Source organism: Equus przewalskii, chromosome 15 (genome assembly GCF_037783145.1).
Source record: "Equus przewalskii isolate Varuska chromosome 15, EquPr2, whole genome shotgun sequence".
Lineage (NCBI taxonomy): Eukaryota > Metazoa > Chordata > Mammalia > Perissodactyla > Equidae > Equus > Equus przewalskii.
The window spans coordinates 31,508,065-31,534,118 of record NC_091845.1 but is presented as its reverse complement, the minus strand read 5'-3'; the positions used below and the strand labels follow the sequence as shown (position 1 = coordinate 31,534,118).

At 44.7% G+C, this 26,054-nt stretch overlaps 1 protein-coding gene and 3 long non-coding RNA genes across 7 annotated transcripts; 2 read left to right on the top strand and 2 right to left on the bottom strand.

Annotated features, from left to right (window-relative positions):
- Positions 1-4,971: 4,971 nt before the first annotated feature.
- LOC139076149 (uncharacterized) lies at positions 4,972-9,174 on the bottom strand. Its single transcript, XR_011527446.1, has 3 exons — positions 9,028-9,174; positions 8,887-8,951; positions 4,972-5,199 (listed from the first exon to the last, which is right to left on the bottom strand). It is a non-coding gene; the product is annotated as an uncharacterized lncRNA (long non-coding RNA).
- On the top strand, positions 8,553-13,158 carry LOC139076150 (uncharacterized). Its single transcript, XR_011527447.1, has 3 exons — positions 8,553-8,682; positions 8,834-8,980; positions 12,144-13,158. It is a non-coding gene; the product is annotated as an uncharacterized lncRNA (long non-coding RNA).
- Positions 13,159-14,208: 1,050 nt separating this feature from the next.
- Positions 14,209-16,340, bottom strand: LOC139076148 (uncharacterized). Its single transcript, XR_011527445.1, has 2 exons — positions 15,598-16,340; positions 14,209-14,973 (listed from the first exon to the last, which is right to left on the bottom strand). It is a non-coding gene; the product is annotated as an uncharacterized lncRNA (long non-coding RNA).
- Positions 16,257-25,388, top strand: KCTD6 (potassium channel tetramerization domain containing 6). 4 transcript variants are annotated; one of them, XM_070577005.1, is made up of 3 exons: positions 16,257-16,558; positions 22,690-22,759; positions 23,995-25,388. In XM_070577005.1, the coding sequence occupies exons 2-3, from the start codon at positions 22,733-22,735 to the stop codon at positions 24,679-24,681; spliced, it is 714 nt and encodes a 237-aa protein (XP_070433106.1). In that variant the 5' UTR covers positions 16,257-16,558; positions 22,690-22,732; the 3' UTR covers positions 24,682-25,388. The 4 variants fall into 4 exon arrangements, with proteins under 4 accessions (XP_070433106.1, XP_008518009.1, XP_070433107.1 ...); XM_008519787.2 differs by lacking the exon at positions 16,257-16,558 and adding an exon at positions 16,788-16,908; XM_070577006.1 differs by lacking the exon at positions 16,257-16,558 and adding an exon at positions 17,057-18,758.
- The last annotated feature ends 666 nt before the right edge of the window (positions 25,389-26,054 follow it).

The window sequence follows — 26,054 nt, the reverse complement described above, 5'->3', positions numbered from 1 at the left end:
TAAGTTTTCATTTCTCTGGGATGGATGCCCAGGAGTGCGATTGCTGGATTGTAGGATAAGTGTATGCGCTGGTTTTTAGAAACTGCCAAATTATTTTCCAGAGTGCTGTACCATTTTACATTCCCAACCACAGTTTTCTTTTTATACAAAATGTTGTTGACTGCTGTTAGCACAATGGCACTAGGCCAAAGGCGCACGAGAATCTGAGACACTTTTAATTTCTAGAAAAAATAAGTTTGATATACATTACAATATACATGAAGGAAAAAAGAGAGGTCATGACTAATCTCTTTGCTGGCCCACAAGGTCCCATGTTTATCATCTCAGGCTTTCAGAATGATCCTTCCCTCACTATCAAACTAACCTTTTGTTAGAAAGCTACAACACATTGCACAGGCCACCTGGTGTACCCCTGACCTCTGACCCTTGCTTATATTCTGTCCCAAGGATCCCATGAAGCTTGGGCTCATTCTGGAATATTCTGCCACCAATAATAGTTATTTAGAGACCTTAGAGAGTCATTTCAGAGCCATCCCCTCCTGGGAACCTCTGTACCTATACATCCTGTCCCCAGTCCCCCAGCACTAAACAGGAATAAACTGTTTTGAATACATCTGTCCACTGTCGCCCCCACCCTGCAGGCTTTAGTAGTTAGAGTGCAGGGGTGAGGTCACACTCTTCTGGGTTAGGAGTGCAGGCTCCAGGGCCCTGCTGCCCTCTCTGAAGTCCTTGGACAAGTTATGACTCCTAAGCCTGAGTTTCCTTACCTGTACATTTGAGGGGAAAGATAATAACAGAACCAGCTAACAGTCCATTGGGTTATTCTGCAGATAGTTATAGAGTGTCTAATATGGGCCAGCTGAGGGTACACTTGTGAACAAAAGGGAGGTCCTGCCCTCGGGGAGAGCAACTGGAAGAGAAAACATAAGTACAGTGCTCAGTCTGGCCTTTGGCAGGCAGTTGGTCCTCAAGAAACATTAGTTATTTTATTATTGTAGTCAAACTCAATACTTGTTTATGGACTTGAATGGAATATGAACCCAGTATTACACATTTGGTCTAGTATATTCTCATTCATTGTAGGCAGACATTAATTACCATTAAATGTTAGGAGCTGTGCTCTCATCTCATTGCTAAAGTCAGATCAATTGCTGACCAAGGGCACTCCATTTTGTGCTTCAATCTTAGGATTATTCTGAATTTAATATCTTGAATATCAAATTCAGTAATGGCCTCTTGCTGTAAACATACAACTTTGAAGAATGAGTCTTTATACAAACTGCCAAAAAAGTCTCTTACAGTGTGCTCGAAGGTTCGTATATTATCAAGACTCCCACAGTTTCCCGTTGGTTATGAAAGGTGGCACATTTCATAAATATTCACTCAGAAATACAAAATTTAGCAGGGGAAAAATCTCTTAGAGGAAATTAATTTTTAAGTCCATAAAGAAATGCCAAAAAGGTGGCCCCCCGAAAAAGAGAATACAGTGGCTGAATGAAGGCAGAAATATTCAAAAGAGATTTGAATTTAGGCAAACTGCTCATTGTGCAAATTGGTCAATGAGTGACTGATCGCCAGGTAAAGATATCCTTAGGACCTGTGCCTCTGGTCAGTGTGGTCTGTCCCTAGGGCAGAACCAACATGGCGGACACGAGCAGGTTGGACATTACAGTAGGGCTGGATGGGAGTGTACTGTTGCCTGACCCTGGGTCACACCCCTGCTTCCAGGAAGTCAGGAGAGATTTGAGGCCTTTTTGACTTCCATAGGGGAAGTTGGGGCCTTGCTCCCCACCACGACCCAGACAACCACAGAGGTTTGCAAATAGTAACCAACAGGTGTTCATTATAGTAAACGAATAGACAGGTAGCATGGACTCCAGTCACAGCTCATCAACCATCCAGCAATGTGACTTTGCAAAAGTTCCCTAATCTCTTCTCAGCCTGAGTTTACTCATGCGTAAAATGCCAGAGTGGACTTAGATGTTCACTGCAGTCCCTGTAAGCTCTAAGATTTCCTGAGATTTCGCTGCTGTCAGAGCTTCTCCCATGTTTTGACCTTTCCAATAGACTTGAGGCTAGAATGGAAATAAGGAGTACCATTTTTTGTTAGGCACTTGAAGGCAGCCAGGACTTTGCTATAGCAAAGGTTAATGTTCTGTGTCTCAAAGATTCATTTCCCCAGGAGCTCAGAATGTAAATGTTAAGGTGACGAAAACAGCCAAATCCAGCCTCTGGTTCATTTGAATCAGAGCCGCTCACCTCTCATGGTGCAAGCCTGGAGCAGAGGGCCTCCTCTGTGGCCTGAAGTTTCATAAACTTGGGTTTAGGCTGTCAGCACTGATTTAAAGAGATTTGGTAGTTCAATTTTCTTCTGGGAATGAGCTGACCATTCACAGCGGGGTTTGGGGGCTCATAGTGAAACCTGAGCTGGCTTCTTCCCCGCTGGAGGGGCAGAGTGAGTCAGATGTTTGCACAGAAGTCTGCGGTGTCAAATCCACAAATTCACAGACCTTACGCCTTCATCACTTCAAACCGGAAAGGTGTTGCAACCTAACAGTTTTAATTGCTAAACCCTAGCCGCAAACTCAAATCTTTGAATTTAATGAGAACTGGGTGTGAAAGGCAGTGAACGGTAGTTTCTTCCTCTTCTCATTCGCTTCCTTGTTTGTGCTCAGGCCAAGACCAAAAAGGCCTGCTCTGGACGTGCTCTCCTCCAGGTGATGGGCCTGCTTCTTTCCTACTCCTTGCTGGAATCTGTGCACCTTTGTTTCCACCCCAATCTCCTGGGAACAAGCAACTCTGAATTCTTCTTGCCATAGCTGGTACGAATCCCAGTCCAAAACTCAGGTGGACAAGAAATAAAACTCTCTGTTCTAGAACTTGACTCTAAGTCCAGGCCTCTGCCCTGCTAAGCGGGTGTAAAACCTCCAACTGCAGTCTTTCCTGGGCGCATACTGCTTGTTCCTCGACAACACACACATCCTGAGTGTCGCACAGTCCTGGGAGTTTAAGCAAGGCCACGGTGAGGGAGGGGGTGATTCTGGCTCTGGGTCATCAGTCACATGACTGATCCAAGGATCTGGTTTACCCTGTCCACGTGGCCCTCTTGGCTCCGGGGTCCTCTGCTGCTTTCCTGTCATCCTGGGGCCCTGGGAATCTTTCTGAGGTCGTCCTAGTGGCTGGCTGCACCACCTTCCACAGGCTTCCAGACTCCAGACAGTATTCCCAGAGTCAGCTCCCTTCTTAAATGGGAAGAATGGAAAAAGGAAAATACAGGAAGAACCAACAGTGTGCATTAACACCCTCTGGCATAATCCAGGCTCTTTTACTCCAGCTCTGTGTTTCTACATGGGAGGTTACAGGCATGGACTTTTTCAAAAGAAATAATAAATTGATAAAATCTAATATTCTCTAACATGTATTGAGTACAAGCTGAACCTGGAATTGTCTGATTTAATCAGCATGATAGCCTTTTGAACTAAGTACTATCATTATTTCCATTTTACAGATCAGAAAATTGAGGCTCAGTGAGATAAAGAACTTGCCCAAGGTCCCACAGGAAGCAGTGGGAGAGCTGGGATTTGAATCCCAGCGTTCCTGACACTAGAGTCTAAGTCCTTATTTATAAGCAGTGCTCAACTGCATCATAGATGCTCAAAAAAAAAGCCAGACCTGTAAGCCTGGTGTGGCACTTAAAAATTCTATTTTTATGGAGTTTGTTCCATAGTCTGGCCCTTCTGTCAGTTGGACTATAAAAAAGCACCCAGCAGTCACTCCAGCTGCTCAGGGCCCATGTTACAAGCTCAATAAGTACTTGTTGACTGATTGTGCATCTCACAAGCAATTTTGAATTTTCAAATCCTTTTGTGTCTGGTTCAAATGTGGCAGAAAAAGTGAGAGGTTGTTGGCAGCATTGTCTTCTCTAAAAAAATTACAAAAACTCTTCTAGTTCTGCTTTTTAAAAAAGAAAAATTTGCCTACTGACTCCATCAACTCTTCCTTGGCTTTGGCTTCCCAGCTCCCAGCCGACTCAGGATGGCATGCCCTGCAAGGTTTTGGCAAGACAGACCTGGCTTTTAAATCGTGGCTTGGACACTTGCTGTTTGTGTGACCCTGGCTGGTCCCATACCTCTCTGACCCTGTGTAAAATGTCCATAAAACAAGAGCATTAATAAAACCTTCCTCAGGGATAGTGTGAGTGTACATAGTAGGCACTCAATGTCTAGTTCCCTTCTCTGTTAGTTAAAACAACCTCATCAGAGTCTTCTATCAATTAGAATTTTAAACTTAAGGTCCTTCTGAAAACTCTTTAAGTAAAGGAAGCCATCCCTTTGGATGGGTCTAGGAATTCATGTTTACCAATACAGCTTAAAGATGATGTAATAGTAGGATGTTTTCAGTTGCAAGGAAGAGAAAATGCTTACTCCAACTGGCATAAATAATAAGAAAATACATTATCCAAAGGTGCGAGGGTTGATTCAGTGGCTCACTGGTAAGGACCCAGGTTCTCCAGCTTTTTCTCAACCTTCTCTTGAGTGGGCTATATCTGCTCAGGGTCACAGGTTAACTGGAGCAGCAGGTACAGGCATGATATCCTGACATGGCCATATCTAGAGGTAGAACAGGGGCCTTTTAGTCTAGTGTCCTTTTGTTAGGAGCCAAGAAACCTCTCCCAGAAACCTCCCATCAGATACATCCTCACATTTTAATGGGCAGAACTGGGTCATGTGCTGTAGTCTAATAGGACCACTAAGATGGAATTAAACCAATTAGGATTTATCTCTGAGCTGGGGATGAGGTGACCATTTCCTAAGTCATGTGGGGCAAGATGGCTCCTTGAAAGAAATCCAGGTTCTATCAGCAAAGAGAAATGGAGAGGATTGTTTTGATCACCTCCTCTTCACCCTGTTAATGTGGGAGGGATTTCCACCCTAGGGTTACAGGGATGGCCGAACACACGACACTTGAAAGTTGAGATTGACAGTAGTTTATTCGTCACCAGCACTCACAGCCTGGGGGAGGAAGACACCACATGCCACACAGGGCCACGTGGGAGTTGCACTCGGGAGCAGAGTATTTGTAGTATAAAGAGGGTGAGGCGTTCCTGCAGGAGGATGTGATTGGCTTGTTGGAGTAATTCCATGGGCTGGCAAGAACTAAATCCCACTTCTCAGGGATAAGCAGGAACTATGCTGGTCCCTGCAACAAGAAGAGTTGTCTGGCTAGGAGACCTTATCCGTGGGAGCAGAATGGGGAGGGGAACTTGTGGTTAGGCCATTTGAGGCCTTCCTGATTTTACCAGATGTCAAGGCAGCACATAATATTGAACTTTAATTTGAGGCCTTACCCCACAGGGATGAATGTGGGATACATACTTATAGCAGATGACTGTCCATCCATCATCTGAGCAACCTCCCGTCCTGCCTTCCACCATCCATCCATCCATCCATCCATCCATCCCATCCGTCAATCCATCGATCTATCCTCTATACCTTCCACAAAGGAGTGAGGCAGCCTAGACATTCTCACCACATGTCTGGTGGTTTTTAATGTTGTCCAGCTCATAGCTGTTTGTGAGTGGTCAGCATTTGGATCAGCCCTTCTAGTCCTTCTCCAACTCTTCACCCTTCTCGACTCTGCGCTAGCCAGTAGGGTCAACTCAGTGACCCTGGAATACGCTTTTTTCTGTTCTGCTTCTGCTTTTGCTGGAACCGTCCTCCCCTCTTCTCTGCTCGTCTAAATTCCACCCTTGCTTGAGCCAAGTCCCTCACCATCCAAACACTGTCCAAACTTTCCCTGAATTCTGGTTCTTCTCGTCAGCCCAGAACTCCTGTGGTAACTGCTGGATGCAAGTGCATGACCGTACGCTCCTGTGTATCACTGCCTCCCGGGGGACTGTTCTTTCACCTTTTATGGTTAGTTCCCATCTCATTTGTATCTTTTCTTACCAACCTCATCATTAATTCTCTGAGGGTCAGGGTCCTGTCCCGACACCCCTGCGTCCCCCTCATTGCACAGGGTGGAGGACAGCACAGCACATTGTCACCTGCAAGCTCCCGAGGCTCCAAAGACAATTCTGGATTTAATTTAAATCATCTAATTTCTTTAAAAAATATTTATGATGTAAATACAAAAAGCAGTGCGACTAGAATCTCTAAAAGAACATTTATCTAGCATCTAGCACATAGAAGGAACTCAATAAAAAAGTGTTGAAATGTTCAATAAAACACTTAAAGGGCCTTAAAATTTTGATTATTTTACATACACCCTTATGATTGTTGCGTTATCTATGCACTATCTGTGTTATTATTAATATGGTTCCTTACACTGATTAGTTTTTAAACTGATTTCTAGATCTAAGCAATAGTGTCTGTGACATCAGGGGTTTGATGAGCTAGTTATTTTTAGATATCCTAGAAAAATTACACAATTATACCAAATTGTTGTGTACCTAGTACCTCAAGTTATTTCGCGTGTCACACTTGGGAAACTCTAACCTGGCCATGTCCATATCTACATCTTTTATGATTAAAAAAGCCAGTCATAACAGAAAAGACTGCTATTATGTATCTACCATTGTATATTTCTACTTATTTGAGCATTTTACTAAAGGCAAAAACTCTAGACACAGAAAGCAGATCTGGGGGCTGGCCCCGTGGCCAAGTGGTTAAGTTCGCGCGCTCCGCTGCAGGCGGCACAGTGTTTCGTTGGTTCGAATCCTGGGCGCGAACATGGCACTGCTCATCAAACCACGCTGAGGCAGCATCCCACATGCCACAACTAGAAGAACCCCCAACGAAGAATATACAACTATGTACCGGGGAGCTTTGGGGAGAAAAAGGAAAAAATAAAATTTAGAAAAAAAAAAAGAAAAGAAAGGAGATCTGTGGTTCCTGGGGCCAGGGATGGAAGTGAGACTGACCTTGAATGGGCACCAGGAGCGATGGAAACGTTCTAAAACTGGATGGTGGTGGTGACCACACAACTGTACGAGTTTGGAAAAGGAATCCTCAAACTGTATATTTACAATGGATACATTTTATGGTTTGTAACATACCTCAAAGAAAAAGGAAGAGGAGGAAGAGGAGAAAAGAAAAGAGAGGACTAGAAAAGAAATGATCAGCCTAGAGAGGGAATGAGGGGGCCTCCGCAGTCCTGGTGATGTTCTGTTTCTCGACCTGGGTGTTGGTGAAAATTCACCAAGCCGTTCATTTATGTTTTGTGCCCATTTCTATATGAATGTTATACCCCAGTAACAAAATCTACTAAAAAAAAATTCAGCCAAGATGGGGGCACCATTTCTTCCCAAGTAATAAAAAGTTATTACTTTCCTGCTGATTATTTTGAATAATTACATCACTCTGCCAACTTAGTTTTACAATATTAGGAGTTTAGATTTTGTTTGTCTTGATAAAGAAAGGGTTATAAAAAGATGTGTTTAGCTAATCACACAATTGCTAGAAGAATGTCAGCGGAAGCCATTGTTCCTTAATTATTGATAACAATTATGAGAGTGGACAATATTCAACTTGCAACCAAAATAAATGGACGTGTTGAGAGGTCTTGGTGGAACAATCTAATCATCAGTCTTGAAAAGTCCCCCTCTCTCAGCCAGTTGTCCTGCTGCCTGCCAGAGTTTCAGTTCTATATTTATCTTTTCAGATCAGCAGTATAGCAATTAGTTATTATAATAAGAGCTACCAATTTGTTGTGTCCCGACTTCATGCCAGGCACTGTATTATCAGAGTTTTTCATACTTTAATTGCCTCATTTCATTGTCACAACAACCCTGCCAAGGAGTTGATTTGTTCCATTTTACAGCTAAGGAAACTGAGGCTGGGGGTTCCTGAGTGGGTCCAAGCCCGCTTTGCTGGTGAGTGACCGAGCCAGAGAGCAAGCCGGAGTCCCATGCAGTGTGCTTTGCTATGTCTGGGGACCTGATGTAAGTGACAGGAAATAAGTGACATGTCTAACAGGATTTTGAATCCCGAAACACGGCTCTTCATGCGGTTGCTATAGTTACTTCTCTATGTGATGCTCTCATTTTTGCTGGGGTAACAATGGATCCACTGTTAGCCATTGAGGTGTTGAACCCCCACCACCATCCTGAAACCTGAGGGACATTTTAATAGGTTTAAAATAGCATTCTTGCCTTTTAATCATTTCAGAAGCTCCTAGAACATGAACAGATCCTGTACTATGGCAGCTTTACAAATATTGCTATTTGCTCCTTGTGTAAGACATAGGAACTCTCTAAAGGTAATATAAGCATATTTCAGACAGAATCCTGCAGAACTCCTTGACAAAAGCAATGCATTTGGGGGAGTAGGGGGTGTATGGGTGCTCCCTCATTGGGTTGAGGGAGGGGGTGGGCATCAATGCAGGAGGATGTGTGGAAAGTGAGGCCTGGGATGTGTTAGGAAGGACAGGCCATAGGACCTGGAAAGCCTGGGAGAGACAGGACAGAAGAGGCAGGAGGTGTGTTTTGTAAGTGAATAAGCTCTTGCTCAATAAGCAAACACATGCAGGGGAAGTGGTTTGGATTAGGAATGAAGCGGGTGACAACCAAGGCCTGAAATGTCTTATTGATGAGTGTTTCAAGCCCTGAGCCGTCAGGGAGGATGAGAACTCAGAATCTGGAGCTGTCTTGCCTCCCGCACACCAGCTGGCTGTAATGCTATGGTCAGGCAGCTTTATTCCCATTTGACATACAAGACCTCTCAAGGCCCGTGAAGTTCTCAGATGTGGCCCCCGGAGACACTCTGGGACTAAAGACAGGAGCCAGAGCTTCTGATTCCTGGTCTAATGTCAGATCCATTCTCTCTAATTATAGAGTCATAATGGCGAAGAGGATGGTGACATCCAAGGACAACCACAGGGCCTCACTCTGAAGACTGGTGAGAATCAGACTCCTCCTCCTGGTTCTGCAGCTCCCAGCAGAGTTCTGGAAGCTGATTAAAGAGAAGATCAGAAATAATAGGTAATTAGAAGCCTTATAAAAAGAAAAAATTCTCTCATCATACTTACCGAAGCGTCTCCATGGCTGGAAGTGGGGGAGGCAATGGAAACTGCTTGCTGCAAGGGTCACTTGTGCCAGAGAGTAGCCTAGAGGCTGGGGCAAGTGTGCAGAGGGAGTGGGGCTGGTCCCCAGGGGTGGAGGGAGGAGGCTGTTGAGAAATGTGTTTCCCAGTCAGGACAGCCAGTGAGTCAAAGGTTAGGGAACACTTTTGCCAGCCCCAAAAGAGCCTCAGCTGGTGAAACCAGTGACACAAGGACCAAAGGGGACTGAGGGGGAGGGAGGGAGAGACACATACACAGAAGAGACAGAACCCACTACCAAGAGAGGCAGAGTGGAGTGAGTTTCTCCACTGGCCAGTTCCTTGGCTGTTCCAAGTACGCCAGGAGGGGTAGTTGGAAGGAGCTCAGCAAAGTCTTGGGTCCAGATCATCCATGCAATTAGCTGCTTTAGGGCTCCTTACCTCCTGGGGTCCATAGGGACTGTCCCCAGCTTGGAAGTGGTCGTAGGAGGTAATTGGAAGGCTACAAGTGGACTGAATGTAAGTTCAGCTTCCAGATGACCTGCTTGGACTTCAACAGCTCTCTGAGCAGTGGAGCAGTACCCCCTAGTCTTTGAGGGCACATCCCTACCCAGGGGATCCTCACAGCCCTTTCCAATCTGGCCGAGGCGTACACTCCACCCTGCTCCCTTCAGGGCCTCCTATTTGGATGCTCAAAAGGCTGTTTTGGAAAACCTGCTAAAGGGACACAGACTGTTCCTTTTTGTACTCCTGCTCCAGCAATCCTAAGGCTCCTTAAGGCTGTGCTGGGGCTGGAGGCTCTAAGCGAAGGAGGCAAGGAGTGGGGTGGAGGTGGGGTGGGAAGAGGAGCTCCCCACTGCGGGCAATTATCCGTGAGATTCACCTGTTTTTTGGGCCAAGTTTCATTTGCTGGTTCCCTTTTCCATCTTGTTTACCTTTTTCTCTTCGGTGCTCTTTCATTGCTCCACTCAGTAAACCTTACTGACCATTTCCTGTGGCTGTGGTTGTCCCAGATGAAAAGAGACACTGAATGAAGACTGGGACACAGTCTTCACCGTCATAGAGGTCACATTCTAGTTGGTAACGGGCAATTTCAAAACAGAGAGAAGTTTATGCTCAATGGGGGCAAGCAGGGGGGTGGTTTGGGAGCCCAGGGATGGGGAGCTGAGCAGACCTAAAAGGTTGCTGGCAAAGACCAGGGAGAGCTCCCAAAAGAGGGGGGAACTGGTGCTGGTTCCCGCTAGGGTTGCCAGATAAAATACAGGACGCTTGTATTTAATGCAATATTTGCAACATACTTATACTAAAAAAATTATTCGTTATTTATCTGAAATTCAAATTTAACTGAGTGTCTTGTATTTTCATTTGCTGAATCTGGCAACCCTAGTTCCTGATGAACATACAGGAATTAGCTGAGTCAATAGGGGGACAGGAGGAAGGGCATCCCTGCAGAGAGAACAGCATTGTGCAAAGACCTGGAGGTGAGGGATCCTATGCTTCATTTAAGGAACTGAACATTGTCCAGTGGCTGGAGTATGGCGTGTAAGGGTGAAAGGAGGGAGTGGAGAGCATGCAGCAAACTGTCCCATAGTTGTTGAGTATGTGCTAGGTGCCAGGCATGTTGTGCGGTTCTAGGGGCTGTTGTGAGTCAGACAGACACAGCTTCTGCTCTCTGGTATCTCACAGTTGAGCTGAGAAGCAGAGAGGTGGGGAGAGGGAAAGACAGCCACTGTGGAAGTTATAGCTGGGGGCCTCCAGCCTGACTGGGAGGTCAGGAAAGGCCTCTGTGAGGAGGTGACAATATGCTGAAGGATGAAGAGACAGGCATGCCAAGGGGGAAGAGTGTTCTAGGCTAAGGGAACAGCATAACGGAGGCCCTGAAGTGAAAAAATGAACAGCGGGTCCCAGATACTGAAATGTGGCCAGAGGGGCTGGGGCCCCAAGAGAGAGAAGAGGGACAGAGGAGGAAGCTGGACAAGTGGGCAGGGGCCAGATGGCACCAGAGGGAATTTGGGCTGGATCCTGAAGGCCATGGGAGCCATTGAAGGAGTTTAAAGCAGGCAGGGTGACACAACCAGCTTTGAGTTCTTAAAGGTGACTCACGCTGGAGAGAGAAGGACAGATGGGTAGCGTGGGGACAGAGAGAATGAGGGAGACCCGGGAGAGGGCTACTGCAGATGTCCAGGATGGACAAGTTAGTGGCTTGGCCCAACCCGAAGGAGGTGGAGATGAAGAGAGAGAAGGAGAGATGGGTGCAGGCTGCACCGAGAAGGAAGACTTGGCAGGGCTGGGTGATCTGGCACTGGGAAGTGAGGGGCGGGAGGAGTAGGCATGACTCAAAGCTTCTGGTTTGGACAGATGGGAGGATGGTGGAACCATTTGCTGAGCTGAGCTGGGGACTTGGGAGGTTTGGGGGTGGTGAGGCGAGAGGGTTCAGGTTTGCACATGTAAAGGTGAGGAAACCGGTGGTGGACCATTGGAGGATGGACTATGAAGGAGAGAAAAACCATGGGGAGACAGGCAGAGCTGTGTTCAAATCTCTCTTCTCACACTTGGCTGCGTGGCTTGACCAATGACTTTCCTCTCCTTGCCTTAGTTTTTTCATCTATACCATGGGGTGATGTGGGTCCATCTGCCCTCAGAGTTGTGAGGCTGTGGTGGGCAGCCTCCAAGATAACCCCTAATGGTCCCTCCTCCTGGTATTCATGTCATGTGGTGCTGTCCCACACTGTTATAGGGTTGGTCTGTGAGATCAAGGGACCATGGGAATCTGACTTTCAAGGCTGGGTTATAAAAGACATTGTGACTTCTGTCTTTTTTTTTTTTTGCAGGGAAGGAGTTTCCCTGAGCTAAAATCTGATGCCAATCTTTCCTCTCTCTTTTTCTTTTTCTTCTCCCCAAAGCCCCAAGCATAGTTGCATATCCTAGTCGTAAGTCCTTCTAGTTCTTCCATGTGACCTGCCGCCACAGCATGACAAATGACAGACGGGTGGTGTGGTTCCACGGCCAGGAAATGAACCCGGTCCGCCAATGTGGAGAGCACGGAACTTTAACCACTAGGCCATCAGGGCTGGCTCTTGTGGCTTCTGTCTTGTTCCCTCTTAGATCACTCGCTCTGGGAGACGCCAGCTGCCATGTTGTCAGGAGAGGCTCATGTGAAGAGGAACTACTGCTTCCTGATAAAAACTACATGGAGAGCTTGGAAGCGAATTCTCCTGCCCCCGCCAAGCCTTCAGCTGACTGCAGCCCCAGCTGACATCCAGACCACAGGGTCTACTACCTACCTCATCTGCTTCCAAATCCTTGACCCACAGAAACTGTGAGATAAAAAATGTTTGCTGTTTTAAGTGCCTACGTCTTCGGATAATTTGTTATGTGGCAATAGAGAACTGGTCCAGTTCCATCTCTCTAAAAGCACTACCACTTAGCACAGTGGTAGGGGCCATGGAATGTGTAGCATCCGTAGGTCTGGAGTGCAGGAGAGAGGCCTGGGCTGGAGGTTTGGGCATCTTTTGGCTTAGAGACAATAATGGAATCCATGGAAGGGCTGAGTCAGTCCATGGAGATGGGTACACGGAGAGGAGAGGATGATGGCCTTGGCCAGAAACCTGGGATAAGGGGTGGGTAAAGCAAGAGGAGCAGCATCTCCATGAGTCTGAGAGGAGCAGCTGCAGAGAAAGGAGGAAAACTAGAACAGGGCATCCTGGAAGCCATGGGAAGAGGCTGTCTCTTGGACGGTGTAGTCAAGGGCATCCCCACAGGGAGCCCTGAGAGAGGAAATCTGAGGAGCTTCCTCTGGATTCAGCAACAAGGAGATTCCTGGTGGGCCCACAAGAGCTGTTTAAGGTGAAGAGGTGGGCCCTGGGGCCAGACTGAATGTTGTGGGTTGGGGTGTCAGTGTAAATGCTTTCTACTCCCAAGCCCCAAACCAAGATGGTTCACAGGAGAATCCTATAGAAAATCCAAACTACGGAAAATCCCAGTCTTATAGAACTGCTCTAGTGAATAGACTCAGCCCTTAATTTATTTTATGAGGCTGATGTAACTTTGATAGCAAAACCAGACAAGGAGAGAATAAGAGAGGAAAATAGTAGGCATAGCTCACATATCTCACACAGCAAAAGAGGAAAGGGAGGGGATTCTGGGGTAGGGGGTCTGGGATGGGGTGATATGGGGTCAAGAGAGAGGTCTGAGAGTTATTTATGTCAGATAGAGTCCTGGGGCTGTTAATCTCCTGATGGCAGGGGCCTGGAGAGGGAGGCGTGGGAGATCTGAGCCTAGAGAGGCTCAAGACTGGAGAAGGGCATGGGCCCAGAGCCCAGGAGGGTCACCTGGATAGGAAGCAGACCCCTCAGCCACCTTATGAGGAGACGACAGTGCAATATGGGTCAATTCAAAAGTGGGCAGAGGAGGGGGCCAGGGAGCCCCACTGAGGGCACATCATTTTCTTGACAAGTGGGAGGTGAAGTGGACAGTGCAGTGAGAGTTGGGAGGAGAGGGGTAGGTGGGTGGGCCCAGAACTCCAGGCTTAATTCCCACCTTCCTCTAAGAGTACCAATCAATTTTGTCAACTGTCGCTTTCTGCTTTGTCCTCCTGGCACCCTGCTAGGCTGCATTCCTTCCTGTGACATTGTAGCTGCTGTGACAAACAGCCCCCTCCAGGCCAGCCTGGCCATGGGCAGACAAGGCTCATCGAGGCCATCTCTTCACCAGGGGAGCCTGGACGCTTGGAGGCCAGCTGGAAAAGGGAGGCCCAGAGGGGGCAGGGGCAGCTGCAAACCAGAAGCTGGCCTTCCCCCACAGGCTGGCCACCTGAGCTCTGCAGGGGCTAGGGGCGGGGTGGTGGGGCACAGACACATGGGAACGACAGCCTCTAGTGTAAATGCTTTCCACCTCCAAGCCTGAAACCAAGATGGTTTTATAGAAGAATCCTATAGAAAATCCAAACTACAGAAAATCTCAGTCTTAAAGAAGCTGCTCTAGTGAATAGACTCAGCCCTTAATTTATTTTATGAGGATGATGTAACTTTGATAGCAAAACCAGACAAGGAGAGAATAAGAGAGGAAAATAGTAGGCATAGCTCATTCATAGATATGGACACAAAAACCTTAAATAAATATTAGCAAATGGGATCCAGTACTATTGAAAAAATAACGCATCATCAAGTTGTGTTTATTCAAGGAATGCACGGTAGGTTTAATATAATAAAATCCATGATTGTAATTCACAACATTTGGGTGAAAAAAAAATCTCACATTTTATAAAATTCAACATCCATTCATAATAAAGCAGAACAGTGCCTCCTTACCCTGATAAAGCACATCTATCAAAAATCTACAGCCAACACAATATTAATGGTGACATGTTAGAAGCAGTCAAGAACAAGATAGAAATGCCCACTATCATAATTGCGATTCAACATTGTGCTGTAGGTTTTAGTCAGCACAGTAAAACAAGGAAAAGGAAAGAAAATAAAGATTGGACAGGAAGATACCAAAAACCATTACTTGCAAACTCTATGATTATTAACACAGAAAATTCAAGAAAGTCTATAAACTTGTTAGAACTAAAAGAGAAATCAAGTTTGCTGAATACAAGATTATTATATAAAAACCAACCATGTTTCACTATCAATACAATACACATAAATTTGAAAATATAATTTATAATAGCAATAAAATCTTAGATATATAGGAATAGTTCTGAGGAAACCACTGACAAAGTTAATTCCTTTCAGTTTTTAGTTGAGGAAGCAGAAGCCTTGAGAGGGAGAATGACTCTTCCAAGAATACCAGTAAGCCAGGGGCAGTTGTGGATTTTCAGTGGCACCAAATCCTGGAGATCTGAGTGTTGGGTAATTTTGGTGTTGTCTTTCTTTTGTAAAAAATAAAACTAACTGTATTTTCCTGATTATAAATTCAATAGCCATGCATTCTGGAAAACATGGAAAATTCAGAAGAACGTTAAGAAGTAATGTCACTAACGTGCCCGTCCTACTACCTATAGAACTACGATCAATGATTTGGTGTATTTCCTTCAAAATTTTTGTCTATATTTACGTTTTTAAAAATAAAATTAGGATTATACTATGTATATCATTTTGTGCACCGCTTATTTTCACATAAATTTCCCTGTATCCTCACCTAGTCTTTTTTAATTTGATAATGTAGTACTCAATTATGGTGATGAAGCATGTCTTTTTACTTAACCTATCGATTTGAGTTTTCAGAGAAAAAGCAAATATCAGATATGACTGTGATGATCATGCCGATAAAAGTTAAACCCCAGAGGCAGCTCACGCACATGCAGACATGAAACGCGTGAGTTTCTAAGGCCAGTGGTTATCCTGGTGGAGAAGGGGACATGGCAGAACCAACATCATATACCTGGTCCCACCTGTAAGGAGACAGATCTGGTTAGCAGGAAGCGAATATGATTTGGCAGGAGTCTATATCTGGAGACCAATTAGCGCGGAGACTTTAGGTAATTCCCCACTCTCTGCAGCCTTGCTTGGCTTCCTTTACGGGGAAATAAGGAGAATACCGGTGAGAGCCTCACCTAGGACCAGCTCCTTCAGGCCTCAGAGCCTTTGCACCGGTCGTTTTCTCTGCTGAAGTCAGCTCTGCCCTTCTCTCCACCTGGCTGTCCACGCTGACCCTTCAGGCTAGGCTGCCATTCCCTACTCTGCCCACCATAATGGATAGGTGACCTTATTACAGGATTGCCTCCCCCAACGGAGGGTAAAGCCAGGAGGCGCTCTGGCCACAGTCCTGACGTCCAGGTCTTCCTAGGCCACGGCGTGTGAAGCAGAGGCCCCTTCCCCTTGTTCTCCATCTAATTCCGCTAATCATGCACCTCCCAACATTTATGATCAGAACTCGTTATTATTATAAACTACTGGCTGTTTCCTTGGGTCTTGTCTGTTTTCTCCTCTCATTAGGACCCCCCTCTATCTTGGTGGCCGCTGTATCCCTCAGGCCTGGCACATAGTCGGTGCCCCATACACGGTAGTGCGATGACACGGAGAAACAGCTCCGGGGATCCTAGGCCCGAGAACACAGCCAAGACTGCCGGGAGCTACGCTGATCCCAAACTGCGGGCGGAGGCGGGACGTAGGGGCGGGGTCTGGGCGGGGCCTCGTGGATTCGGGGGGCGGGGCCCCGGGGGCGGGACTGGGGCCTCGGGGCGTGGCTTCGGGGCTGCAGCGAAGCTGGCCTGACCGTGCGGTCCAGGCTGCGCCCGGCTGAGTCCCTGCGGCCGTCGGGCCCTCTGGCCTCTCGCCCGCGCCGCCGTTAGGGGGCGCCCGCGCTCGCGGCGCCGCGGCTCTGCTGGGAAGGCGCCGCCCGCGCCAGGCGGCAGGAGCGGCAACTCCGGGCGCGGGCTCAGTCGTCCCTTCTGCCGCCGCCGCCGCCGCCGCCGCCGCCGCCGCCGCCGCCGGGCGCGGGCTCGCTCGTCCTCGCGCTCGCGCTCTCGGGCCGCCGGCGTCTCCCGGCCGGGCCGCCGCAGCTGCCGCCGCGCAGTGAGTGGGGGCGGACCCGGGGGTCGGGAGGGCCGGGCACAAGGAGAAGCCCGCGCCGAGCGGCCCGTGGAGCGGGGCTCAAGGAGAATCTGGGCGGGGGTGCGCCAAGGGGACCGCGGGAGCCCGGGCGGCCCGCGCCGGGGCTGGCACGAGCCCGCGGCCGAGTGGCCGGGCTGGGCGGGGGTTCCGGGGCCGCCCGGCGGGGACGCGAGGTTCCGGCGGACCTGGGTTCGGGGCTCCGGGGCGCGCCCCCCGGGCCCAGAGCATCTCCGGTCCCACGCCGGGGCCGGGTCGGGGGACTGAGCCTGCGGGGCAGCAGCGAAGCACGACCCGGACGGGGACACCTCGAGGTTTGCTCGAAAAGGATTGTTTTTAGGGGTGGCGCGTATTGGCCACCGTTTGCTCTCATTTAATGCCTACGGGTTTTTTTTTTTTGCCCCAAAGAGACACTCTGACTGCACCTGAGTTCTTTATGCCCAGATTTGTGTGTGTCGTGGTGTTTTTAATGCTTGATGTCAGAGGTGATAAATGGCCGCAGTAATGGGGAGCCCCTGAAGCACCTGCTGGTCTGACTGTGGGGGAGGCTGGCTGGAGGTGGGACGGGAGAAATGAATCAGGGATCCTGTTTGGGTATTCTGCTGAAGTTATCATGTTTCTGTTCAACTATACCAGTTCTAGAACAAGTTGATAAATCCAATTCTAGGACTTTGTGATAGAAGAGGTTTGAGTGGCAAAGAGACGCGAGATGACCTGGTTTGGTTAAGAATGTCTGGGGTAACCGAAGTCTCTCTTACCGTTTCCCCTTGGCATGTTCATTTCCTTGCTGTCACAAATGCCCAAGTACACGAATGATGGCAGATAGGAAAGAAGCTAGCTGACAGCATTTAGCACAGGCCTGAGCCCAAGATCGAGATGTTTTCAAATGAGCAAATGTCTAGCTGGGAAAAGGAAAATCTTTTTATCTGCAGGTTTGGTAGGTTGACAGAACTTGCTCTGTGAGAACTGTCAGTCCATACCCCTACTTCATTTTGTGTAATGCCATAGATATTAAGGATTCAGTGGTCATGACAGCCATAGATGCCACTCCTAAGATTTGTGTGATTTGAATTTTCATAAGTCATAGTTTAACCAAAGCATTACTACATAAAGGAATCCTAGAGTGAAGTCCTCTGTAAACCCCTCTGTGTGTCTTGGATTTTGATATTTGGAGTCTGTTTAAAACAGAATATGCATATTTATTTGGATTTGGCTTTGCCTTGGAGATAATCCTGAGTCATGCTTTAGAGAAGTTCCTTCTGTGATCAAGAGCTCACATGTCTGGTGGTCTCTATAACGGCCGAGTGTTCCCTTTTACCTGTAGGTCTCCTTCTGGAGCTCTGGGGAAAGGAGGATCCTGGGGGATTGGAAGCAAATTGCGAGGGCTTGTCTTCCATTTTTGCCCCGTCTCCATGCCAGTGCTCTAAATTACTTGTGTTCACACTCTCAAGTTTCTCAGTTTACTAAGAAATTTCGTTTATGCTCCTGCCATTGGTATTTTCATATTTGTTTAATACTTGCCAGTTTACAAATAGTTTTTCTACTCATGGTCTCTTTTATTTTCTCCTTTTCTGCAAACAAGAAGCTGGGCATAAAGAATGATGTACCCAGGGCCTCATAATTAGTAACAGCAGAATTGGGATACAGATCCTCATCAGTAACCAGTTCTCTTTCCTCTGCACTGGCTTGCGTGTGACTTCAGAACCCCAGTCCTGATCTGTTAGTCTGTAGGTGGGTTGTTGCCTTGGTGTTGAGTCTAAGTGGTATCATTTGGGGAAGGTGGTGTTATCCTGTGTTATCTTGTAGAAACTGAGGGTAAGAGGAATCTTACGATTTTGCGACAGCTCTTTTGCGACAGCTCTTTAGTATTAAGATAACTTTTCAACCTAAAGCGCCTTTCTTCTAGACCACGTGGAGAGAGGAGAGAGAAAAAACAATTAGTTTTAGGAAAAAACAATCCATTTCTCCAGTGGTATGGTTAAGGGTAACCTAACACCATAATCACATTCTCCTTGTGTACCTGGCTACTTGTGCCAGCCTGTATGTGAATGTTAACCCAAAGACTCCTTTAGATGTCACTGAACTAGTTACTATAAAAAGTATTTCACTTTCAAACTCCCACATTTCAAGAACAGAGACATTCAGTACAAAGGTTATTTTGAAGGTATGTATGGATGGAATTTATTGTGACTTTTCTGAATGCCAGATATAAAGATTTCAGTAGAAAGGCATTTTAAAAGGGCTACCTGGAAACTTAGGGAAGGCAGTAATTGCAGGTTTTTATTATTTATTCAAGTTTGGGGGTATGTATTGTAATGTATAGGCTGTTATATAAGAGTAGGACTTTTGCCCTGGAGAATTCTTGGTCTGTAGCAGAAATGATAAAGCCAGAATATTTATGTTAAATTAATTTGTCATAATCAGAAAGCCTTTAACTGCACTTCTGCAGTGGCAAGGAGAATGGCTTTCAGGGGTTCTTAGGTTATTCTTTATTAACTTGTTGAATTGTGCATTTTTCTGATTTCCTACTTTAGAAAATTCTTAGCAGTTTCTTTTAAGGCTTTTATAAATTCTTTAGTGTTTGTTTTCCTTAACTTAATCATCTGCTGACATTACACTGTCAGAATTTATATGTTAATCATGATTAACCTTCGAAGCTTAAATGTGGGTGAATTTTCAGTACTGCGCTATCTTCTTTGGGAACGGTCAGCCAGTTGTTTCCACAAGAATTTTATTTGCGCCAAAGGTCAGATCTCTTCAGGTGAACTGATTTTACAGGGTCAAAAGCCTTTCTGTGAACTTTATAATTGTGTGTGCTTGGCTGCATTCACTGTTGTTTAAAATTATCTTTAGTAAAGAAAGTCACTTTAAAAGAAAATGTTTTTCATTATTACCCTCGTACTCTCCATTCCTGGCAAATTTTCTGAAATATTAGATTTTTCTTTGTCTTCCTCAAGTGAAACAGGCCCATTTGATGCCCATTTTGAGCTCTTCCTTCTGCTGCCTGTCTTGTGGTCATTTAACTTCTCATTAAGCCCTCCGCTGGAGACTGTGCCAGAAGGGGGAGAAGAGGAAAAGCAAATGAATCATTTTTTAATTGTTAGCAGGTCTGGAAAATGATTTAGTAGAAGAGATTGAAGCTATTCTGGAAATTCTTTTGGATTATGTTTTATTTCATTCATTTACACGGCCTCTAAGATATTCCTAAAAGTCATCAATTCAGAGGCTGATTATCCAGCTGTTGGATGACCAGGAGTCTTCCTGCTTTTTTAGGTTTGTTTCTTGCTGTATCTAAGCATCGCCATAGAGGATGTTTAGAAGTAAGAAATAGAGACAAAATTTAATCAATACAGTTTTTTCCCGTGGAGCTCTTTAGTGAACAATTTGATTTTTTGGGCCAGTTTAGTCATTGTTATTGGCAGTGACTAATAGTGACTTCGTTTATTTTGGTGTATCTTAAACACAAGTGTTGGAAGGCCTTTGGGTGCTTTTTAAGAAACATGGGCTTGTATAGATCCCTACAGTTGCTTTCCTCGGTTCCTGAGCCTGAGGTTTCATTACATCTTTGTACTGGAACAGGACCTTGGCTTTTGCCATGGATGGATTCAGGGGCATCATCTAATTTTCTGTTTATGATTGCTCAGCAAGTTATCTTGTTTTGATTTAGCAGTAAAAAAAAAAAAAAAAGCATTGATAGTGGACAGACCTTGCCAACAGCTGTAACATTGATGATGTCTGGTTTCTTCCCTGTCTTTGGTCTCCCATTTCTCCTTTAACCGTTCGGATCTTCATGGATTGGAGTTCTTTACTTCACTTAATACAGGAGGACAGCAGCCTTCAATCATACTAGTGAGTAGGGTCTTGCTGTTTTATCTTGGGAATTTTTACAAGCTTACTATGCCACCCCGCTCATTTGTACTGAGTTACTGTTAAATTTGTAAATAAATCCCTACTATGTGGATAGGGTTAATAGACGGCTGTGGGAAGTTTACAGTTAATCCTTTCAATTTCGTTTCTCAGATTCTGTTTCCATTTCCACCCAAGGAGGGGATTTATGGAAAGATCTAGACTAGGAGTCAGAAAACCTGAGTTCTTATTCAGTTAGTTTTCAGCTGTGGGGCCTGCAGTAAATCACTTAATCTGCTTTTTCTCTGTTTTGCATCTCTAAGATGGGGACACTAATTCATGCTCTGCTTATTGTATCAGGAATGTTGTGGGGAAGAAAGGCCCCCCTTTTTACTTACACTGTTTCTTCATTCTAGAATCCCCTCTCAGGTCATCCACACATTGCTGCAGAGTTCTGCTGAGCGAGCTCTTCTCGGAAGTCCTCCCATTTTCCTGTTTGGAATTGTTCTTGCTCTTTTTTCCTGCAGGCCTCTGCCAGTCCATCTCTTATGTAGCGCTTTTGAATTCTGTTCTGTACTTCAGTTATTGCATGTTGCCTTTCTTCATAGAGTGAAAGCTCCATGAGGGCAAGGATTGTGCATTTCCTGTTTCTGTGTATCCACGTTGCGCATGGACTTCCCCCTCATCCCCTCGGTTGACCTACAGTAAATGTTGGTTGAGTGAATTATTTTTGAGGCTCTCAAGAATGAATACTTTGGTTGATGGGAAGTTGCCAGAGGTGAGCATCTTACCAGAACTTTTGGATGACTGGCTTTTTAAATCACTCAGTTACTGATCTGCCTGTTCCATCAGGAACTGAATCAGATGCTTGTAATAAACAAATTAGTAAAGCCTGTTTCTTGGTTCTGTTTACTTCAAATGCTGTTTGTGAAGCAAGTCAGAGGAATGAAAGGTTGTCAAACAGCCCTGAATTTGACATTTGTTCCGTTTCTCACCCTGTAGCATGTGGAGGCCTATCTATATCCAGCTGCTGAGTATGGAGAATAAAAACTGACTGCACGTTGTCTGGTCCACATTTCAGCTTGTTTGCTTTGAAGAATTTGCAAGGTGGAGAAATAGATGCTTCAGGCTCTGATTTCAGCCCCTGCTGTGCTATGCAAATGTTCTCTACATGCCTGAGTGACCTTTTGAGAAAGAGCCTTTGTGATCTTCTGTAGCCAGGGCCTGTTCTGGGAATAGTGCGCCAGTTTCCTCCAAAAGTGGGGAAAGTGAGTCTGTTCAAAGACCATATAAAAAAGCCAGTGCTTTTCCTGGATGAATACCGATAAATCCATGTTTCTTACTGTCTCTTGCCAGAGCTTTGGATATTTTCTCTGCAGTTTGCTTTGCCGGTTGATTTGGGGAATGATGTGTGTGAGAGGGAACTGACTAAAGCAGTTCAGTAGCCGGGAAACTGTTTAAGTGCTTTTGAATTGTAGATAAAAATAAATTCAAACTGGCATCATTAGTATCTGGGTGTTTATCTGTGTCTTCAGACTGGCTCTGCAAAAGTGCCAGCTGAGTGACTTTCAAACAGATTTGTAAGATTCTTTTTGCCCCAAAGTGTGCTCTAATGGTTTGGCATTTAAACTGTTTTCTATTTGTTTTGATTATTGTACAAAATGAAATGTATCGTTATTAAAAGTATAATTAGTTTTTTTTAAAAGCAATACCATTCTGATGTATTTCTCTTGGAAAGTGCTGCTGGTGTCTGGGAGGTTTATGGTTTTTCATGCTCTTACTGAGATGTTTAGTTTGTGTAAGCTGAAATGCTGATGAAAAAGAGTTTTGTCTTTCTCCCTTTGTCTTAAATGACCTCTTTGATAAGGCTCATCCTAGGTGTGTACCAGGATAAGGTTGTAGCCTTAATCATAATGTTCTCCTATAGAAATGCTAAATATTGAAGTTTCAGAGAAGGTGGAATTTGAATGATTGGTTTACTTACCAGGCTCTTCCTCCTTCTCTAAGTGGAGGAGGGTTCTCTCTCTGTGAGGGTCATCAGTGTCTTAGGTGCACCTTGGAAGGATAGAGGACCCACAGAAGGCCAGAGGGGAATGCTTGCTTCCCTAGATCTTGGTCCTGTAGTAGGTTTTAGCTGAGCAGAGATGAGTAGGTTTCCAGTGTTTGGGCTGCTCTGTTGGGTGGAAAAACCCTTTTTCTCTGTTTTCATAGTTAAATGCGCTATCATATGTTTTTTTCTCCTCCCCAAGTTTTCCTGGAACCTGGGCTCCCGGAGACGCAGCGCTGGAGCAGATGGATAATGGAGACTGGGGCTATATGGTGAGAGACTTTTGCAGATGCGCTTTGAAGGCTGGCAGATTATTTTTGTGTGTGTTTCCCTCCTCTTATGTATTCTTAGGTATAATACATCTTACAAGAATGAAAATTATAAATTGGTGCAACCCCCCCCCCAATTAGTTTACATGTAATTTTGGGGTGTTGTTTTTATGTAAGCATATTCAATTTAGACTTTCCAAGTAACTTTTTATAATCTCTTATTTGAGAGAGGTCATGATTTTTTAGTCTTTAAAGTATGTTGCTCTTAAAACTCTTCCTTCCTAGAAGAGTGACCTGGTAGGTCCGGGCACCGAGGCTGTGCTCTTGTGGTGAGGCGGGGCAACAGTTGAGAAGGTGCCGCTTCTCCTGCTTGTGCTTGTTTTACACGTGCATGTGTCTTCCTATTTTTCTTTTCCTTTGGTAAGAAATACTTTACTTGTCTAGTACCTGAAGTCTGTCCATCTTTATTTTTTTTCTTAAATATGTGTTTCTAAACAGAAGGTATTATTATTTAGAGAAGCTTGCTTTTCAAAGTTAAAGGCCAGATTGCAACATTGATGTTACAAAAGTGAATACACTATCAGATTATGAAATTTGAAAGCTGCTGTTAGCCTTTGGGTATATGAGATTGTGTTGACCAAACTGTGTATTTTAACTTCGCATTTGGCACTGTGATTTCCATGACAAAGTTATGAAGATTAGGTCTGTACAAATTTTTATTTTTAAAATAAATTGCACTATTCATTTCCCTTTTTTGAGGGGGAAAGAAACAAAAATATTGAAAGTAAATGTCCTTATGTTATCAAATCATTTTTATTCTATTTTATGTTAAATTGACTTAAGAAAAGTGAAAGTCCCTTTTTTTCTAATCAGAAAGAAACTTAAATTAGCATATTTTAGTTTGGCGTTTCTCTTTGCATAAAATACTCTGACCTGAAAACTTCCCTCTAGACACTGGGCCTGGAATGTAGTGGCTTTCGAAGTCAGGCCGCCATTTCTTAGTGTAAATCTTTAAAGAGTTGGATTTATCCCTTTTTTCCCTGTTGAAAGCAAATGTTACTCCCTTCGTCTGGGTGGGTTTATCACTGAAAGTAAGGCTATTTTGCACTATAGGATTGCTAAGTGCCTTATAGCCTGAAGGAATCTTTTGCTTTGCTTGTTACTGTTAATTTTCTTAATTTGTCAAAGTTAAGATTTAAAGAATTTCAGATGACTGATCCTTTTTTAAAAAATTTCAGATGACTGATCCAGTCACGTTAAATGTAGGTGGACACTTGTACACAACGTCTCTCACCACATTGACGCGATACCCGGATTCCATGCTTGGAGCTATGTTTGGGGGGGACTTCCCCACAGCTCGAGACCCTCAAGGCAATTACTTCATTGATCGAGACGGACCGCTTTTTCGATATGTCCTCAACTTTTTAAGAACTTCAGAGTTGACCTTACCCCTGGACTTTAAGGAATTTGACCTGCTTCGGAAAGAAGCAGATTTTTATCAGATTGAGCCCTTGATTCAGTGTCTCAATGACCCTAAGCCTTTGTATCCTATGGATACTTTTGAAGAAGTTGTGGAGTTATCTAGTACACGGAAGCTTTCTAAGTACTCCAATCCAGTAGCTGTCATTATAACCCAGTTAACCATCACCACCAAGGTCCATTCCTTACTAGAAGGTATCTCAAACTATTTTACAAAGTGGAATAAACACATGATGGATACCAGAGATTGCCAGGTTTCCTTTACTTTTGGACCCTGTGATTATCACCAGGAAGTCTCTCTCCGGGTCCACCTGATGGAGTACATTACAAAACAAGGTTTCACGATCCGCAACACCCGGGTGCACCACATGAGTGAGCGGGCCAATGAGAACACAGTGGAGCACAACTGGACTTTCTGCAGGCTGGCGCGGAAGACGGACGACTGATCGCCAACCCTGAGAGCAGGTCCTGGAAACTGACTCTCCAGCAGGTGGAAGAGACTGATTTTTTTAAATTTCAGTGTGGGATTTTTTTTTCTTAATATTTGTATTTATTTGAAGGCATTGAGGACCAGAAGGAAGTTTTGTGCTTTAGCAGACTCCTCTGTTTTGTTCCCTTCATCCTGAGTATGCATGTGCCTGTTCAGAGCCTCCAGATACCTTTTTTATAAAAAGAAGTTGGAAAATCATTATGGTATATAATCTACCCTTAACAGAGCTTTTTTATTACAGTGCTAAAATGATTTCTGATTAAATGGTCCCTAACTCAACTAGAAGGCTAAAAATGCAGGAATGAAAGAATAAACAGAGTACTCATGAGGCCTTTGAGAAAATTCAAAACATCATGTAGGGTGACCTAGTTTCCAAACCGATAAGCAGTATTGTAATATTAAAGGAAAACTGTTCCAATCATTTAAAAGTACTTGTTAAGTACTGCTTTTTACAGTTATGACAACTGTTTCTTTCTATGCATATAAATCAAGCAACCAAATATCTGTAGCCATGGAAATGTCTGACTAGAAATATTTATATTGGATTCTGAATACAAAATGTCCCTGTGGTAGAAATCTTACTTCTTATGCCTGGTGCAGTATAATTCCCAAGTGTACTGTCTACCAGAAAAAAAACTAATAAAAAATGAAATATGAAAATTAGGTTTGTATTTATTGATTATTATTACGTAAGGGGGAAAATCATATTCCTTGTCTAAAGTATGCATTGTTTGTTTTATGTCCCGATATGTACTGCCTGCAGCACGTTTGCATTTAATCCAAGAGGACTCAGTGGAACCTTAGGATGTAGTTTATAGAACTACTGTGTCACTGAAGCAGGGATAGACGGCATTATTAATTTTGTCTAAAAGAGTGCATATCTGAACAGTGAACGTACAGTTTGACAGATTTTTTCAAATAGGACTTATGTGGAAGATTATAGGTTTTTCTTCAATAAGCCACTAGTTGTCAGCTCTGAATATGACCCTTACTCTCGCTCTGTGTCGAGAAGAGGGACAAACTGACTCCAGCCACTTTATTCTTGTATATTATGGGACCTGGAAATGTATTTTATTATTACAGTTAAGTTTATTTCTGAGGAGAAGAAATAAACTGCAGTGAATGAAGGATCTGGAACAGTTGGAGATATGTATGTACTTTTATTTATTTCACCATCATCTTACTTTGCATAGTTCCTTTGATTCTGTTTCTTGGAAGTTACTTACAGGAACGATTATGTTAACTATACTGAGACTTCCCAGTTTGCAGGAACACCTTATAAAAGGAAGTCATGAAGTTTCTTCCTGGTTTTCTAAGGGAGGAGTGGGG